Raw genomic sequence first — 16,774 nt, 5'->3', positions numbered from 1 at the left:
ATTTTGTTGAGAGGCCAATTACGAAACAGCCTGAAATAGTCTGGATAGTGTAGCCTTAGAGTTTGATCGGAATGGAGGAGTAAAGAGAAAAGAAAGTTGGCTAGCATTAGAAGCCAAGGATTTCTTGGAATAAACTTGATTCGTCTAGATACTAAAGCGCTGTAGAGGTGCTGTCTGCAGGTTAAAAACGCCGCTGTCAGTTGACACCCAGTCAAAACTTCGCGGGCCGTTGAAGGGAGGGCGCGTAAGGTGGTGCCAATTCTGTTCCCCTCCTCGCATTCCACTGACTTCATCGATGCCATCCCTCCCCGTACCTGCGCCAGGCTTGCAGCTTGTCAGAATCATCAGATCTTGCAAGCTCCACTGTCATCGTCTAGGCATTTCCCCCTTGCCAGCACCAACCCCTCTCAACCTTTCTCAACAATAATCAAGTCAATACTTTTCTCATGACGACAACCACGGCTACGGCGACCGCCGACCCCGCGGAGCAAGCGCACCAGTTTCCCCTCCCTAAAATCCTCGAGTACCCCGCGTCAACCCCGCCAATCCTCATCACACAAGGGGCCGAGGGTCGTCTCTACAAAACCACTTATCTGTTGCCGGATATTCCCTGCGCTCTAAAGTACCGTCCTCCGAAGCCCTGGCGACACCCGATTCTTGACCAGCGCCTTACGAAACACCGCATCCTTTCAGAGGCTCGCATTCTTGCAAAGTGCCGCCGCGATGGTGTCCGTGTACCGGCGGTCTATGCTGTAGATGAATCTGCCGGTTGGCTGATGCTGGAATGGGTATCTGGAGGACCTGTCCGTAAGAGCATCAACGAGAGACTGGGAAACAGGACAGAGGGTATCGAGAACGACGCGGAGTTGAAGGATCTCATGCGCAGAATCGGTACCGCTATTGGTAACATGCACAAGGTCGGCATTGTTCACGGCGACTTGACTACAAGCAATATGATGTTGGAACCTCTGGCCAACCCGCAAGACGACAATCCTTTGCACGGAGAGTTGGTTATCATTGACCTGGGTCTTTCAAGTGGAAGCATATCAGACGAGGATCGTGCAGTAGATCTCTATGTTTTGGAGAGAGCTTTTGGTAGTACACATCCTCGGGCAGAATGCGTCTTCTCAGAGGTGCTCGATGCTTACGGTCAAACCTTTAAACAAGCCAAGGTTGTACTTAAAAAGTTGGAAGATGTGCGAATGAGAGGTCGCAAACGAAGCATGCTTGGATGAAACAAAAAACAGAAAAGCCGTCTTGCAGCCAATTTCCCTACCATAGTGTCTAAACTCCGTATATCTGATGCTCGCTGTTTTGCAAAAAAAGAACAAATGACGAATGATGCAACCACATTTCATCATATGCGGTTCCAGATCCAAACATACCAAGAAACCTCGCTGTTTAATCTTCTTCGTTTTCGACCGTTGCAGGAATGCTCAGCTATGATCTCACCAGCTCCGCGCCTGCGAAATATCCCTTGTTCTCTATGACGCCTCGATCCTGTACGAAAGCTGTGTATCGCACAACCCATTCAGGAACAAGCTCACCCGTCAAGCCAGAGCCGTTGTTGCTTGAGTCGGCAAGCAAGCCTGCACCCTTCGAACCGTGGCTGAGGAGCTCTCGTAGAGTGCCATGAGGAAGGATGTCGGTACAATCGTTGTGGACGTGTAGTTCAACGCCCTCATCCTCCGCAAGCTTCTTCAGCGGAGGCGGGACATCGCAGCAGTTTCGCAGGTTGATTTGGTCGATAACGGGTCGGACAGTCGTATGCTTGATAAAGGCGCTGAGTTTCTCACTACCAAACTCGGCCACGGCCAGACGCTTCACGAGGCCCTGCTTGTGTAGACTCTCGAAAACTTTCCAAGTTGCGAGTTCCTCCTCAAGGTTTCCTTGGTGGGCATTGGTCTTGTCGGCTTCCCATTCGCAGCTACCCTCGAATGAAATTCCAGGGAAGGACACAATTAGTAAATCGATTGTGGTGATGCCGAGTTCTCTCCGGACCAGATCCAAAGCTTCTTTGACGTGTTGCTCCCGAGCCTTGTCAGACATGCCCGAGAGGACAAAAAACTTGACGGTGATCTCGTACTGACTGGGTTCTTCTCGTAGGCCTGCGGCATTCCAATTAATGCGAGGAACATATAGCGCATCGTCCTGCTGCTCGGTCCAAAGCTCTACAGCCGTGTGGTTGCCGTTGAGCGCATTGTCGTTCGTGAAGCCGTTGGTTCCTTCTGTGTCGGTCGCGTAGTCGCGCTGAGCTTCAGCGATGTTATCTCGCAGAGAATTGACAAGCTCAAGGTTGGATCTGGCGTTGCCGGGCTTGCGAATAATGGAGGGGCCTGCCAACATGACATTGCTGTCGAGAGGGGTTTTGTGAGCATAAACCCGCACAGAAGTCAGATACAACTTACGCCGTGGAAAGAATAAGTCTCGTCATGGTTGAGATTTCGTGCCAAAACAATGCAAGTCCGCTTCAAAAGTATGAGACTGAAAGAAAGAAGTTTGGGATGGATTGAGTCGAGACTTTGACTAAAATAAGAGGGAAATTTTTCCTGTCGGGGTCTTGGAGGCGTAAATTCGGAGACTGTCAGTCAAGCAACAGACCGATCAAATTGGTCTATCCAAAGGCGTGCCAGTTTTATCAAATACGTGGGGTAAAGCGGATAGCTTAGTAATGTCTATTTGTTAAAGCCAGAGCGATTTGAAATCATGGTTTACACAGCAGATTGTGTACTGGTTGTGCGAAAAAACAAGGTGAATTTGTACACAGCATTATATGGGAGAGCCCAAATTGAACTCAACGACGGAACTGGTTCTTATATAATATTAATATTGGCATTCAACCCATTCAACCTTGGCGAATATCCAAATCGCAGGAAACTGAAATCATAAACTTGCATTATCGTGTCAAAGCAAAGACCAGCCTGCCTAGCCCACCTTGTCCCCTACCCGTCATATACGTCGTCACCGTAAGAGTCGTCCTACCCGAGTTTCCCATGGCTTCACCGCCGACCAGACTCTCACTCCATTCCCGACTGAAATCCTAACCCTAAAGACCATTTATATACCCGAGCATAGCTATATCAGGCGATAATCCAAGCAAGCACAGCAGTATGGCCAAACCCGATACAAAGGACATTGATGAACAGGATTAAGCAAAACAAAACAAAGCAAAAAACGCCCAATAAAAGTCACTAACGCGTGCCTTCATCGCCAGGAAAAAAGCAGGCCGAAATGTGATCCCCGGAAACGCCTCATGTCGCGGATCTCACCCGCTCTCACCGACCAGAAGCCTACCCGGGCCCCCTAAGTCTTAGGATACAAAAATAAACAGCCCAAGAAGGCTGGTTTAAGTATCATAAGCTGACCTACTAATTTCGTTTCTCTTGCTTCCAGTAACCAGATTCGAGGTGAGGATAATGTTGAATGATAAAAAAGCGCAACGAAAAAGGAACGTGATAATAGTTGGTTGCCGCCAGAAGCCTGATAAGACCGCCTCAGATCTCCATACGGCCTGCGATGTCTTCACTCATGAATCTATCAGAGCTTCTGTCGAAACTTCTGTCGAGCATGTTCATATCCATATCGTCGATATCATCTTCGAATTCGTCGTCCGAGTAGGCGACGAGATCTCCGTTCTCCCCGCGGTTCCAGAAGAGGCCATCGTCAAGATACTCGTCACCTTCATTGTAAGGCACCAACTCCGCATTTTCACCAAGCCAGTAATTGGCGCGTTTTTGTGCGCCAGCTGACTCGAGTTGTTGGTTGTGATTTCTTGCAAGATTGGCGGGCCGCAGGGTCGGGCTGTGGGATGAGATGACTGGTACAACACGGACATATAGGTAGGCGACTCGCTTCAATGCGCGGTTGAAAAAGAAGTAGTGCGAGGCCCAAATAGCACTTTCATCTTCCTCGAAAGGGTCACTGTCGGGGTTGTAGCTGAAAATGGTGCACTCGTTAAGGTGCATCTCCTTATCGATCAACGACCAACATTGGGGTCCCCAAATTGAAGAAGTAGCCTCGCTACCCAACGAGGACCCTAAGGATTTAGGCTCGAAATTTGGCCTCACGTTCTGGAGAATTGAATCGAGATTGATCATAACACGACGCAAATTCCGCTCGCGCTTGAAGTCGTTGGGTCGAAGCACATGGGAAAAGTCGTAGTGTGGGTGGCTTGCATTGAGTGTCGCAATGAGGTATGCAAAGGTCTTGCGACTTGAGAGTTCGGAAAGTGGACCAAAAGCGCTTGAGTGTGAAAACATCTGCATGCTCGGCGATGTAGCCAGCATGTGAGCGCGTTCAGGTGGCGAGAGGCTAGCGCCGAGCTTTAGGAGAGCTTCATGTTGCGAGTTTAGGTCGTTATCGATATTTTTATACAGCTTCTTATCAGAGCCTGATGCTTTCGTCGTATAGAGATCGCATCCGCCCGTAACGTTGCAGTCCGGAGTGTTGAAGTTGAGCGTGCTCGTCACCGCCTCGAAATCTTGTACTGGTAGATACTGCTGCGCGTGAGTAATAATATATTGTTATAGCAAAAGTCAATTACCTTCATCTTGAAGGCCGGAAAGGGACAGGTCTCTTGATTCACGATAGATTATCGTGGTGCTGATGCGCTGAGACGTAAATGCGTGATGCGACAGCTGGTCAACCGATTACCTAGTGGGTAGCAGAAAAGTTAGTCCACCAAGTCTTGGGGTAAGAAAACAGCCTAAGAAGGCTGGTCTGAGTATCATAAGCTGACCTACTAATTTCGTCTCTTATGCCTCAAGCAGGCGACTTTTCTGATACCCTGAGGACTGGGTAGTCAAGGGAACAGATTGCGTCAGCGTGGAGTCTCGGTGGGCCGGCAGGTGACAGTTATCGCAACACGGAGGGTAATGCGACAGTTGGGTAGCGATCCAAACGGTAAAAAGATTGAAGTTGGTTGCGGTAGTTGGAAAGCTAAATGCAGGGAATCCGATGATGGAAGAAGGAGGGTTGAGAATGGGTGATTGGGTTTGGAAGGATAGAAGTCGGTGATTGAAGGTCGCCGGAGCCGTTTGGGAGAGGGGCGCAATCAGTAACTTAGATAGAACACGCCGGTAATGAGAGATACAATGCAGTCGGCAGAACCCCGAGCCCTAAGATAAAAAAATATTTGGATGCTGATGATGATGACGACCAAGTACCTAGACTAGTATGTAGTATGTACGCAGGGACTGATCAAGATTGGGCGGGAGATTGCCGAGTGTACCTGGTCGGTCGGTGTATGGAACTGTTGATGGAAAGGGGAAGTAATGGTTGTTGAGATAAGCAAACAACGGCTGAAAGATGATGATTTCACTCGGGTAAACCGTAAGCAAAACCAAGGCCAACAAAGAAACATAAGAACAAGACGAGGAAATGATGACTGATAAGGTGAGGGGCCAGAATCGAATGAATTGATTGATTGATTGATTGAGAGGATGGATGGGAGTGACCGGCTTCGGGATACGGTGGAATGGGATGGGACAGGATGGAGGGGACGGTGGTCAGCGGATGATGATGGACTGCAACTTTGTCTTGCATTTGCGTTTGCGTGGCATCCGTGGTAATAGCGTAGCGCTGCGTTGTGCTGTTCTGTGTCGCTTCTTGTCCAACAACGACGTGGAAACCCACTCAAACCTGATGTGATTAATGCTGCGGCAGGCCACGGAATCCTGATACTAAGCTCATGATGCGAGTTGACCTGAGCTTAACCCAGTCTCGGCCATTGTTGGGAATTCCGGGGGGGGGGGGGATCCAGATTGCGCCAGCTGGTTTCGGCACTGCCAGAGTCAGGGTCAATCTAGGCTAGAGCTCAGCCGAGACGAATCAAGGGTCCTCCCCTGTCATGACAGCTCATGCTTCATCTTTTGGCTCTCATGAGACAAACTCGGACTCCCTAATTGAAAGGCGATTTCTTTGCTGCCGACTTACAATCCAATCGATCTGCCCATGTTCTCCATGGCAATCTCGTGGTTTTGATGAAGATCTGAATGCGTAGGTTTGTAGCACTGCAATAGGGGGCCCCACGAGTGACCAGTGCTGGCGAATAGGACTCTGTTCCGTAACCACGCGCTTCATCGCATGGTGCATCGTCTTTGGAACAATGAAACGAATCCATTACTCAAGTCATGATCTAACGTCAGTTCAACACTGGAAAAGGAAACGGAAAACAGGAAAATAACGTCAATCGCTTTCTCTTGATTCTGGTTCTGGGTGGAGGCGTTGCGATGGAGCAATGCGGCTGAACTCGGTGTTCGTTGAGCACATGGAGGAAACAAACGTGTCAGGATCGAGCATTCTCAATGGCACAGAGCATCTGACGACGGCCATTGCAGCAGTTCTTCCGCTTTACGCTCAAGACTCGGTATCCTTCCAGTATTCCATCGATGCTCGACGCAAATGGCCTGAGCGCATCTGTACCGATCGCCGCAAGCTGTCGCAACCGCCACACCCAGAGGCCTCATCTCTTGATATGAAAGAAGGTGGTTTTCCACCGTCAAAGATCTACAAAACAAGGCCTTCTTGGCCCGAGACTCCCAAACACCACCTGCGCCGGTTCCCACGATGTAAACATACGTGTGATCTCTTCCCATTGAAGAAATGCTCAGCCGCCTGAGACTTTCACATTACAGAACTCCCGTCTCCTTGAGCGACCCTATTATTTGTTCGTCGACCTGTTGATCCAAAGTCAATCCTTAGCCAGTGATAATTCTGTAGCTCGTATAAAAGCGTTTTATGAAAGTGGACGGGTCGATCTGACGTTTCGTGAGGCGAGGTCGAACTATTGCTGGGCTGGACAGCAATTACAAGATCGTCGAGGAATGTTTACATGATCTTTGTAACTTCGTCCTCGACCTTGTGGAAAAGGTTGGCGTCAGCTGGCTTGCGGCGATGTTGGGTAGTTTGGGTGTAGGTCGCCGGGCTATCACAAAACTTCACAGTTTATCAAGCTGGTCGTCACTCACCTCCATGTCTTCAAGAGAATCCTGCTGACCGATGCAGCGAAGAATGTTCTTTTTGCTCGTCTCCTGCAGCTCGCCCGCAAGAAGGATTTCGTCGAGAATGTAATATGCCTTGGTGAAGGAGAAGATAATATCAAGCTCGCACACATTGCCGTAGTATTTGTCCATCTGTTCGACATATCGGTGAATAATTTCGAGGGTGATCAGCTCGTTATCGTCAGAGGAGCAGCCGGCGATGAAGAAAAGTGAAGCATATCGGCGGTAGACAATCTTAGTATCTGTTCAGAGGTCAGCCTGAGCTCATCCAAACAAATAACAAAAGGGGCGGGAAAAGGCTGACCCTTGTATTCGAGAAAGTTGCACATGCGCGTTCTACGAGCGAGCACAAGCTGAGATACGTCCTTGACGATCTTGGCCTTATCTTTGGGTGAGAGGGTTGAGAACCATTTGGCAAGGCGCTGTAGTGACTAGTTAGTGATCGTATTAAGCGGTGCATGTGAGCGACGGTACGCACCACTTTGCCTTGGCGAGATAGGAGAATAAGGTAGCTGTCAAATTAAGTCTTGATTAGCAGGCGGGAGAAATTGATCAGCCGTGGAAAATCATACTGGATCGCCATGACGATATATCGAATCAAGCCTGCGTCGAGGCGTGCAGGTCAAAGTCGGGGACGGGTTTCGAGAAAGATGACGGAGGATACAATTCTGGCTTTGAGGTGGACACGGAAGCAATTCAGGCGGGTTGGTGACGAGCTGGGCAAAGGTCCAATGATGAAGTGGCCCAGGCTCCAGCCAATCCACCAAGGCCCAGACCCTCCAACACTGCTTGCCTGGATCGACAACTCAGGCAACGACATAGGCATATATTTCAGCGGCTACAGGTACAGAACTGAGTAAAGCTTCCAAGACAAACAATTTAATGGATTTTTTATCGATGGGCTAAAGTATTCCAAAGTCGCTGACTGATAAGTAATTTCTATACACATGATATCCTCCAAATCCTAGCAAAGAGCCTCCAAACCCGATATGAAAGACACCATCATACCTATCATAGTAGCGCCTTCTCACGAACCGAACCATTTCTAGTTATCATAAAGCACGCGACCGCACTATTATTAATGTCAGACTGACTGTATTCACCATCAGTGTCTCAGGACAGCTGAACAGGTACCAAAGTTAGATGCAAAGCTAACCGTTTGTTCATACATTCATACATCCGCTCGTTCAGTCATTGATGACTCGCTAACAATATATTGATATGCTACACTCCGATGGGTACAAACCTCAAATATTGGCGGATTTATAATGAATTGTGCTCTATAAAGACCAACTAGTAGCAAGTACAGTCTGCAAGTCGTCAAGCTGGTACACTTGTCTTACATACCACCTCCACCCCAACCCGTTATCTCGATCAAGGAGTCTTTGTCTGTGTGGTAGCTACCTCTGCGCTTTGGCGATATCAAGACGGCAAGCAGTCAAGACCGGTACATTGCCAACATGACCGTTCGTAGAACACCATTCCTCTTCCCGTTCTAATAGTAATTCCCAGTTTGTCTTTGGCTTCTTTGAAAAGACTACAGGATTTGAAATACTGTTCCACCTGCCAGCCGAATGTCACACAACTCTCATCCCTGGCACACAGCTGCGCGCATATCTCCACATCTCCTTGATCGAAAGTTACCATCCGATACGACTTTGCAGAATTGCCGACAAAGCCTTGGATGCCGCCACACAATTCGGATTTTTCTGTTGTCATGACACAAGAGGGCACATACTCGGCCACGTAAATGTCGTCAATGGCAACCAAACGAGGCTTTGAGCCCGAATTCAATCTCACGAAAGGTTGAATAAAGTCGTCTTTCCAGCCTTGAAATACTGTGCTCTCTTCCCTGTACACGAAAGGCTCTCCTTTCGGGACATTGGTCAATTGCCTGAAAGCATGGCCGTTCCTCGTGACGACAATAAAGTTGAAACCCCAATCTTCGTCAGGATCAGATATGGCAGCATACGTAATCCAGAGTTGATACTTTTTCTTATCCAGAGACACAACTCTCCGCATATCAGTTCCAACATTCGTACCGAGGAGCCTTGCGAGATGTTAGCTTGGTGCTGGAGCTGAGATGGATAGCTGCCCGACTTACACAAACTGATCACCACTATGAGCCCGCGGCACATCTTGAGAGTTGCTGCTCTGCTTTTGGTAGGTCACTGCCGTGCCATCGAACTGAAGTTTTAATTCCCATCTATTGGGGGCGTTGTTTTCCCCCTCAAAGCTGGGGTCATCAAGGAGATTTGAATAGACAGGACATGAGACTACAGTGGTAGAAGTCCAGAGGTTTTCTGTTGTGCTTGCACTATCGAGGGCAGAAATTGTTGTGAATTCTGTTGTAGTAGCATCCATCGAGGTGGTAGTTTCGGTTGTCACTATCGTCTCGGTGGTATCGATAATTTCAGCAGAAGTTGATTGGGCAGACGTGGCAGTATCAGTTGTAGTTTTCTCAATGAACGTGGTAAGTCCAGTAGAGACTGAAGCTTCATGGGGAGCATCACTACCAGTTGACGCATTGATATCACCAGTATCGGCTGGCGCAGTAGTATCACTTAATACAGCAGTGTCAGACAATGTAGTTGCATCAGTAAGAATCTCGATAGCATTGGTTGTCGTGGTTGAAGGTCCAAATGTTGCAGTATCGTCCAAATCTCACTCGTGGGACTGCTCGAGAAGGTCGAGACATCGATCACAATATCATCAGAAGAAACTGTCGAGTCGATTGTAGCTGTAGGGTCTGAAAGACTTGAGCCTGGGGCTGTTGGCTGGTCCAAAGTCGTTGCTGAAGAAGCGCTCATACCAGAGGATATAGTTTCGACGGAATCTGTAGAGGTCGGATGCTCAGTAGAAGATGCGACATCCACTTCATCATCAGTTGACTTGAAGTAGCTGGACGAGAATGACGTGGTAGTTGAAGCCCCTGATGTTAAGGTCAAAAACGATGTATGTGGTTTGCATTTCCCAGCATGAACAGCCCACAGGCCCGATGCCGTTACCAAAACAGTAAACAGTTTCACGGATACCATATCAGCATCGATTCATAAGGTGTCCAAACATTTCACCACAACTATGAGGGAACTGGCTCCCTTTTTACTTGAGTGCTAGGCTTCACTTCTACATATAAAACAGATATTTGTGGTGCTTTTTACATAATTATTGGAGCGAATGAGAAACTGGGGAGCAGTTCTTCTTGGATCTAATCTTTCAGCTGGTTGATCTAGAACCGACTGATGTTTCTTTTGTATGTCTAGTTTCAGGGGACATCGAAAGAGTCTCGGCTAGGCTGTCAATAGCGTATTTATATGACCTTGAAATGGCATAACGTGCTTCTACTCAATCAATAGTCGTATTGCCAAGATGGGTCTACTTCTGGGCCCCCTTGCACCTGATCTTCCCACAGGATCTATAAGCCACAGGCATAACTTTCCACATGTATTATATTAGTAGTAAGGATACACAGTTGAAGCATAATTGAGAGCGTAGAGTTGAGAAATTGTGATCGAGACCACAAACAAGAAGTCCAATAGTGCTCGAATGTTTGGCCCCGAACTGCCTTTTCAAATGATCTGTGAACAGCAGATAGATCCAAAGTCTTGTAACTTCAAGACGACCAAGTTTCATAGCATTTCCATAATAAATAAAACTCATTATTCTTTTCAAAGACATTCATTTGAGTTAAACGTCACTTAAACAAGGAAGGAGTGGCTCAAGCGCAAAGGGTCGGTTTCTTATCTCTTATCAGTTATCTGGGCAAAGAATGATTGACCAATCACAGCACCTGAACTTTACTCGTCGCGGGGCCTTGGTCGAGTCTCCCAAATTTTTTCCTGCTATCAATTATCTTGTCTCGTCTTCAGCTTCAACTCAACCGAAGTCATCACAGCAAAATCGCACGACGCCTTCCTTTTGGCATAGGCTTTTACAGCATTGAAGCAGTGCATATTAGCTCTGCTCAACCCACTCATATCAGAGCATGGCCGCACAGACGTCGCCATCGCTCACTTCCACATCACATACCTTGACTGCGGCGCCGCTCACCATGGCCGCTCCCGGTTCCCTCACAAACAGCCATGTTCTGGCGCTTCTCGAAACCCTAGCCGATGGCAAGCGACATAACTTCCTTCAGCCCAGTGCTTCTATCCCGACCGACTCTCTAAACCTCGTCAAACAAACCCTCGAAGGATTTGCTTCGCAAGTCGGCGATGAACAGCAAGAGAGGCTAAAAGAGAACCGCAAGCGCAAGCGAGGCGCTGTTGGGAGCGAAGATGTTCTTAAGATGCGCAAGGTCTACGTCGATGGCTTCGAAACAGGACAGGTTTGGCAGCAGGCCAAGAGGATCATTGGTGGAGTCCTAAAGTACTCTGAGGAGACCCTTGCTGAGCTAGAGGAGCGTAAGGAGATTGGCGTTAACGGTGCTGACTCAAAGACAATTGAGTTCGGAGAGGACGGCTTTGAGGTGGGCTCTGATGACAAGGATGAGAGTGACGAAGAGGTGTCTGGGGAAGAGGACGAAAAACAAATATCAGGAGACGAAGCACTCGAGGACGGCCAAGAAAACGATTGGGAAGATGAGGACGAGGAGGGATTTGAGGAAGGAAAAGATGATTACCAAGAGGATGATGAGGACGACGACGAGGAAGATGAACAAGCTGAAGAGTATGAGGCGGATCCCGATGGTCTTAACGATGGCTTCTTCTCTCTCGACGACTTCAACCGACAATCACAATACTTCGAGGAGCAGGATGCCAAGGGAGATCCTTACACGGATCAAGCAAGCGACGATGAGGAAATCAACTGGGATGCCGATCCTCTATCTGCCTCCAAGCCTGACTCAAAGTCCAAGAAGACACAGCCAGCCGAAGATGAAGAGGACAGTGACGACGAGGGCGGTCCCACGTTTGGCAATATGGATCTTAATGCCCCAGAAGGTGACAGTGAGGATGAGGGTATGGACATGGATGATGTGGACGGTGAGGAGAACGATATGAACGCCAACGAGGTCTACTATAAGGATTTCTTTGCACCACCACGCAGGAAGAACCAGGGTGGCAAACCTAGAAAGTCTGTCAAGTTCCAAAACGAAAAGCCCGACGATGCCGACGTTGAGAGGGCTATGGCCGATGTCCGAAGAGATCTCTTCGATGACGAGTCAGAACAGGAGGATTCTGATGATGCACTCTCTGACGTCTCCGCCGGAGACCCCAAGTCACGACGCTCGGCTCACGAGCGCAGACAAGCCAAGCTTGCTGAGGAGATTCGCAAGCTTGAGGCTGCCTCTGTTGCCAAGCGAGAGTGGACACTCTCTGGTGAAGCCGCTGCTGTTGACCGTCCTGTGAACTCATTGCTCGAACAGGATCTCGACTTTGAGCACGTTGGCAAGCCTGTCCCCGTTATCACCCCCGAGGTTAGCGAGAGTATCGAAGATATCATTAAGCGCCGTATTCTAGCACAGGAGTTTGACGAGGTTATCCGCCGACGACCTGATACAGAAGGTGCTGCTGCAGGCACACGCCGCGGTCTTATTGAGCTTGACGATAGCAAGGCTACAAAGGGTCTGGCAGAGATCTACGAAGAGGAGCACGTCAAGAACGAGAACCCCGATAGTTACGTCAGCCAATCGGACGAGAAGCTACAGAAAGAAGAGAAGGAGGTCGAGCAAATGTGGAAGGATGTTTGCGCTCGTCTCGACTCGCTCAGCTCATGGCACTACAAGCCCAAGCCCACAGCTCCCTCGCTATCAGTCGTCGCCGATGTCGCGACCATCGCCATGGAGGACGCTCAGCCCACAACAGCACAGGGTGTCACTGGCGAGAGCAGCCGCATGGCTCCCCAGGAAGTCTACAAGGCTGGTTCCACCGAAAACGCGGCCAACGGCGAAGTCGTTACCAAGGCCGGTCTACCTGTGGCGCGCCAAGAGATGTCACGCGAAGACAAGGCTCGTCGCCGTCGTCGCGAGAAGGAGCGCGTGCGCAAGGCAGGTGGTGTCGATGGCGGCAAAGTCGTCAGCAAGCGGGCCAAGATGCAGCGCGACACTGTCGCCGACCTCAAGAAGGGTGGTGTCAAGGTTATCAACCGCAAGGGAGAGATCACCGACGTGGACGGCAACAAGGCCAAGAACGTCAAGCTCGCTTCAGGTGGAAACTACAAGCTGTAGTAGTGGCTGCTGTGAAGGAGAGAAGTTGGTTCTATTTTCTGTTTGGGTAAGGGATAGGGTGTCAAAAGTAACGAAGGGGTGTTTGCATGGCTTGCGAGCGATTCATAATAGAAACGCACTTTCATGTTTGACGCATGTCGATATATCTATATTTACTATTTTCCTTCGTGGTAACTGAGAGGTCTTTCTTTCTTCAAGTCTCGATCTTGTGATGACATGTATATTATGAATAGGTTTCTTTTCAGCAAACAGTTAATGCTGTGTTTAATCTTAACAATTACCCCTTTATATACGCAAAGGAGAAAAGCAATTCGCTAGAAATCTTCTAAAGAGCATTGCGTTCTTTGTGGAAAGCAGGCTGCATTTATCGTCTGCCTCATTGCTTAAGGTTTTCTTGATACTGGGCATGAGGCAATTGGTCAATATGATCGTATGAACCCCGGAGTATTGTGTTTAACACTTGGCCTTTTTACTTCTCTCTTTGTACATAAAAATAATCGACTCGGATGCACTGCAAAGCATGAAAAAAACATCATCAAGCTGCGAGGACATGTCCTTGTTTCGCAAAACATATATAAGCCATTATTACCAGTACTCCCTTTTTAACTACCTAATCGTACACGCATATCCTTCCTGTCCCTCATTCGCCAAGGGAATGCTATTAACCCAAACTCCACTCATGATTTTTTCCTCTCAATCGACAGCTTAGTAGTGCAGTTCGCCGCTGTGTCTAAGCTTCCACCTTGGTCTTCTTCGCCTCGGCATCTTCAGCGGGCTCCTCGGCCTTTCGCTTACCGTTAGCTTCAGCTTCCGGTGCGGGCTCGGGAGCAGCTTCTGTGGCAGTCTCCTCCTTGTTCTTCTTGCGGACCAATCCGCTAAGGTCGTTGGCAGTCTTTTTGGCCTCCTCGACCCGGGCCTTGGTCTCAGCGGCGGACTCGCCAATGGCAGCACCGAGAATGCCACCGATGGATGCATCGGCGCCAAGAATATCCTTGGTGTCGACAGGGTCATTGCGTAGGTCGACAAGCTGTCCGGGGTTAGCAGATGGACTTGTATAGATTCAAGGGGACCAAGTTGTACTCACACGTTGCTCCATATCACCAATGACTTCCTTCATTTCCTGAATTGACTTTCGCGCCAATTCGTTGTCCTCAGGAGAAGCCATTGTAGCTAGCTCTACCTCCTTATTCTGGAGCTTGAGCTTGGAACTCTTGATGGCCAGTTCCATCTCCTTGACGGCTTCGTCGCGCAGGCCTTGGTCCATCTCCTCTCGTTTAGCGTTCGCGCCATCGTCGCCGGGTGTGGTGACTGAAGCAAATTCCAGAGCCAAAGAAAGCTTGAAATGAGCTTCGGCGATAATCTCAGACTCCTCAGGGTACAGTTCAAGCTTGTACTTGAGTGATGTTCGGCCGTCTTCGATGGCATTGGGATAGCTATTGCGGTGTTAGAATAAGAGCCGGGTGGGTTGGGTTCATGTCAAAGCTTGCTCGTACCGTTCATTCTCGAGAGAGATCTCAGAGAGTGCATCATGAGTGTCAGCGAGACGCTCCTTCACGTGTCGCATGACGGGTGAATCGCCCTCTGCGGCCTCCTTTCCTTTGCCACTCTCCTCCTGCTCCTCTTTCTCGAGTGCTTCAAGTCGCTTCAGGTAGCACACCCGAGCAAGGTCGAGAATCTCAAAAGCCGTAGCCAAATCGTCGTCTTCTTCCTCATCCTCATCACCCTCGGCATTCTTTGGAAAATAGTCAGTATAACCGAAATATGGGTGTTCAATGATTCGTACCTCTTCTTCGTCCGACTCATCAAAGTTCTCGTCGCCAGTGAACTGGAATAGGGCCTTCTTATCTCCCTTGATGTCTTCTGACTTCTTTTCTCCTTCCTTTTGCTCGGCGACAATGCCAACGCCTTCTTGTGTCACCTTCTCGGTTTCGGCTTGGGCGGACTTCTTGGGCTTGGTCTCGGCACTCTTCTTCTTCTCGGGGGCGGCAGTGCCTCCAAGGACATCGCTTTTACTTTGACCAACCTTGAACAAGCTGCGACCATAGTGGAAGAGGATTTCGGCATTGTCGGGTGACGTCTCACCATTAAGCTCAGCTTGGAGGATGCTGGCTCGGGAGAATACCTCGGCGGCCTCCTCGTAGCTCTTTCGGGCGTACAAAGCAGCGCCCTTCGCGGACAGGTCGGCAAGAGTAACCTTCTTGCTGTTGGGGTCTTGGTCGTTCGCAATGAGGAAGTCGGTGTTGGGGGTGCCGACGCTAGGAGTGCCGATAGCAGGTGTGATAGTAGCAGACTCTACTTTTTCAGTAACGTTGGCGACATCGTCAGCAGGAGGTGCGAGCGACTCGTCGGATGTGGCAGCGGCCTTGTCCACGACAGGCGCAGTCTGCTCTGTAACGTCGGACATTGCGGCTCAGGTAAAGTCAATTAATTGAGTAAGTGAGTGAGCGGGCGAATAGATGAACACAGTTGATGGGAGGTTGCAGAATTATGAATATGAGATGAGATTGATGGTTGTCGTAGAGAAGAAGGATGCGATCTTGGGTGGAGAGTTTGCGACAGTCAAGACAAGACGGGCGACCCAGCAACGACGACCTGGTGATACCAAGCCATGGAAGGTATGACGCGCCAAGCTGCTGAGGGACGGGGTTATGCTGACGCGTTTGATTGGTTAATGGTGGCGTCAGGCAGTTCGTTTCAGTGAGGAAAGGAGCTCCAGGCTCCAAGCTTGGGGTACTTTATGCAGGGGTCAGACCGCTAACGTTAGGTCAATAAGTTCAACTAAAGTTACCCTATAGACAGCCGTTTGGAAGGTCGTATTTGGTTAACGTCTCCAGCCTTTTAAGAAGTATGGACCTGACGTTCATTGAAATGAGGAAACCTTAATAATGTCGATTAGAATTATTAGTAAACTTTAAGGGGGCCGTTACATTGATGTGCCGTTGACTGTCCTGAACCTCCACCCTAAGTACCTACCTGAGTACTGGCCATGGAGCGGGATGATGGGCTACGACATTGTCGAAGCTCCTCCTCAAATATCGGGGTTGGTTCAGATGCACCGAACGAAATATTGAAACGGGACAGAAATTATGTTATACCAATGCGGACAATGAATTAAGTCGCTGTATACAACAACAGCCTTCAAGTACCTACCTATCTACTAAAGGTTAAAGGGCTATATGGCCCCGCGTCTAATTGACTTGGCGCGCGGCATCGTGAGTTCCTGGCACGAGCTGAGCGCGAAGTCATGTGCTCTGGACTTGGCTACCAACAATAATTGATACCTCGGAAGTCATCTGCAGGCAAAAAATAACAGAGGAACCAGATAATTCGATATGTCAATCACATGGAGCGTCAAGCTTAAATGAAAAGGCCCTACTGTTGCACTTTTGGGGTATGTACTACTCTGAGGTCACTGCTCTTTTCACCAAGATCGATAGTAGTGCATCGGTAGCTATTCGATAGCTGGCGAAAGGGAATTGAGAAATTTGTAGTATAAGCGCGAAGAGCATGGAAAGCAACACAGCAGACTACAACCTACTTACTATCTTGCTCGTCTGTATCACATCAACGTGCCAGGTACTCTACTATAAGAACACCAAACTGCACC

At 49.0% G+C, this 16,774-nt stretch overlaps 7 protein-coding genes across 7 annotated transcripts; 2 read left to right on the top strand and 5 right to left on the bottom strand.

Moving 5' to 3' along the window:
- Positions 1-446: 446 nt before the first annotated feature.
- FGSG_10037 (uncharacterized protein) lies at positions 447-1,235 on the top strand (the record flags this gene model as incomplete). The annotated part of the gene is made up of 1 exon (XM_011320662.1): positions 447-1,235. The coding sequence occupies one exon, from the start codon at positions 447-449 to the stop codon at positions 1,233-1,235; it is 789 nt and encodes a 262-aa protein (XP_011318964.1).
- A 205-nt stretch (positions 1,236-1,440) lies between these two features.
- On the bottom strand, positions 1,441-2,434 carry FGSG_10036 (uncharacterized protein; the record flags this gene model as incomplete). Its single annotated transcript, XM_011320661.1, has 2 exons — positions 1,441-2,353; positions 2,409-2,434. 2 exons carry the CDS (start codon positions 2,432-2,434, stop codon positions 1,441-1,443), a joined length of 939 nt encoding a protein of 312 aa, XP_011318963.1.
- A 1,060-nt stretch (positions 2,435-3,494) lies between these two features.
- Positions 3,495-4,549, bottom strand: FGSG_10035 (uncharacterized protein; the record flags this gene model as incomplete). Its single annotated transcript, XM_011320660.1, has 2 exons — positions 3,495-4,499; positions 4,544-4,549. The coding sequence occupies 2 exons, from the start codon at positions 4,547-4,549 to the stop codon at positions 3,495-3,497; spliced, it is 1,011 nt and encodes a 336-aa protein (XP_011318962.1).
- A 1,652-nt stretch (positions 4,550-6,201) lies between these two features.
- FGSG_10034 (uncharacterized protein) lies at positions 6,202-7,680 on the bottom strand. The gene is made up of 5 exons (XM_011320659.1): positions 7,574-7,680; positions 7,480-7,513; positions 7,306-7,423; positions 6,969-7,243; positions 6,202-6,858 (listed from the first exon to the last, which is right to left on the bottom strand). The coding sequence occupies exons 1-5, from the start codon at positions 7,582-7,584 to the stop codon at positions 6,829-6,831; spliced, it is 468 nt and encodes a 155-aa protein (XP_011318961.1). The 5' UTR covers positions 7,585-7,680; the 3' UTR covers positions 6,202-6,828.
- A 332-nt stretch (positions 7,681-8,012) lies between these two features.
- FGSG_13692 (uncharacterized protein) lies at positions 8,013-10,039 on the bottom strand (the record flags this gene model as incomplete). The annotated part of the gene is made up of 5 exons (XM_011320658.1): positions 8,013-8,094; positions 8,406-8,564; positions 8,605-9,051; positions 9,106-9,547; positions 9,670-10,039. 5 exons carry the CDS (start codon positions 10,037-10,039, stop codon positions 8,013-8,015), a joined length of 1,500 nt encoding a protein of 499 aa, XP_011318960.1.
- A 1,013-nt stretch (positions 10,040-11,052) lies between these two features.
- FGSG_10033 (uncharacterized protein) lies at positions 11,053-13,167 on the top strand (the record flags this gene model as incomplete). Its single annotated transcript, XM_011320657.1, has 1 exon — positions 11,053-13,167. One exon carries the CDS (start codon positions 11,053-11,055, stop codon positions 13,165-13,167), a length of 2,115 nt encoding a protein of 704 aa, XP_011318959.1.
- Positions 13,168-13,897: 730 nt separating this feature from the next.
- On the bottom strand, positions 13,898-15,660 carry FGSG_10032 (uncharacterized protein; the record flags this gene model as incomplete). The annotated part of the gene is made up of 4 exons (XM_011320656.1): positions 14,951-15,660; positions 14,661-14,899; positions 14,252-14,600; positions 13,898-14,194 (listed from the first exon to the last, which is right to left on the bottom strand). The coding sequence occupies exons 1-4, from the start codon at positions 15,569-15,571 to the stop codon at positions 13,898-13,900; spliced, it is 1,506 nt and encodes a 501-aa protein (XP_011318958.1). The 5' UTR covers positions 15,572-15,660.
- Positions 15,661-16,774: the final 1,114 nt, after the last annotated feature.

The sequence above is a fragment of the Fusarium graminearum genome, chromosome 1, assembly GCF_000240135.3.
Source record: "Fusarium graminearum PH-1 chromosome 1, whole genome shotgun sequence".
NCBI lineage: Eukaryota > Fungi > Ascomycota > Sordariomycetes > Hypocreales > Nectriaceae > Fusarium > Fusarium graminearum.
This window is presented reverse-complemented; position numbering and strand designations above follow the sequence as displayed.

Coding starts and splice junctions, on each gene's coding strand:
- FGSG_10034 (XM_011320659.1), bottom strand. Junction 7,424..7,479: donor TATCTCGCCAAGGCAAAGTG/GTGCGTACCGTC, acceptor TAGTCACTACAG/CGCCTTGCCAAATGGTTCTC. Junction 7,244..7,305: donor CAACTTTCTCGAATACAAGG/GTCAGCCTTTTC, acceptor ACCTCTGAACAG/ATACTAAGATTGTCTACCGC.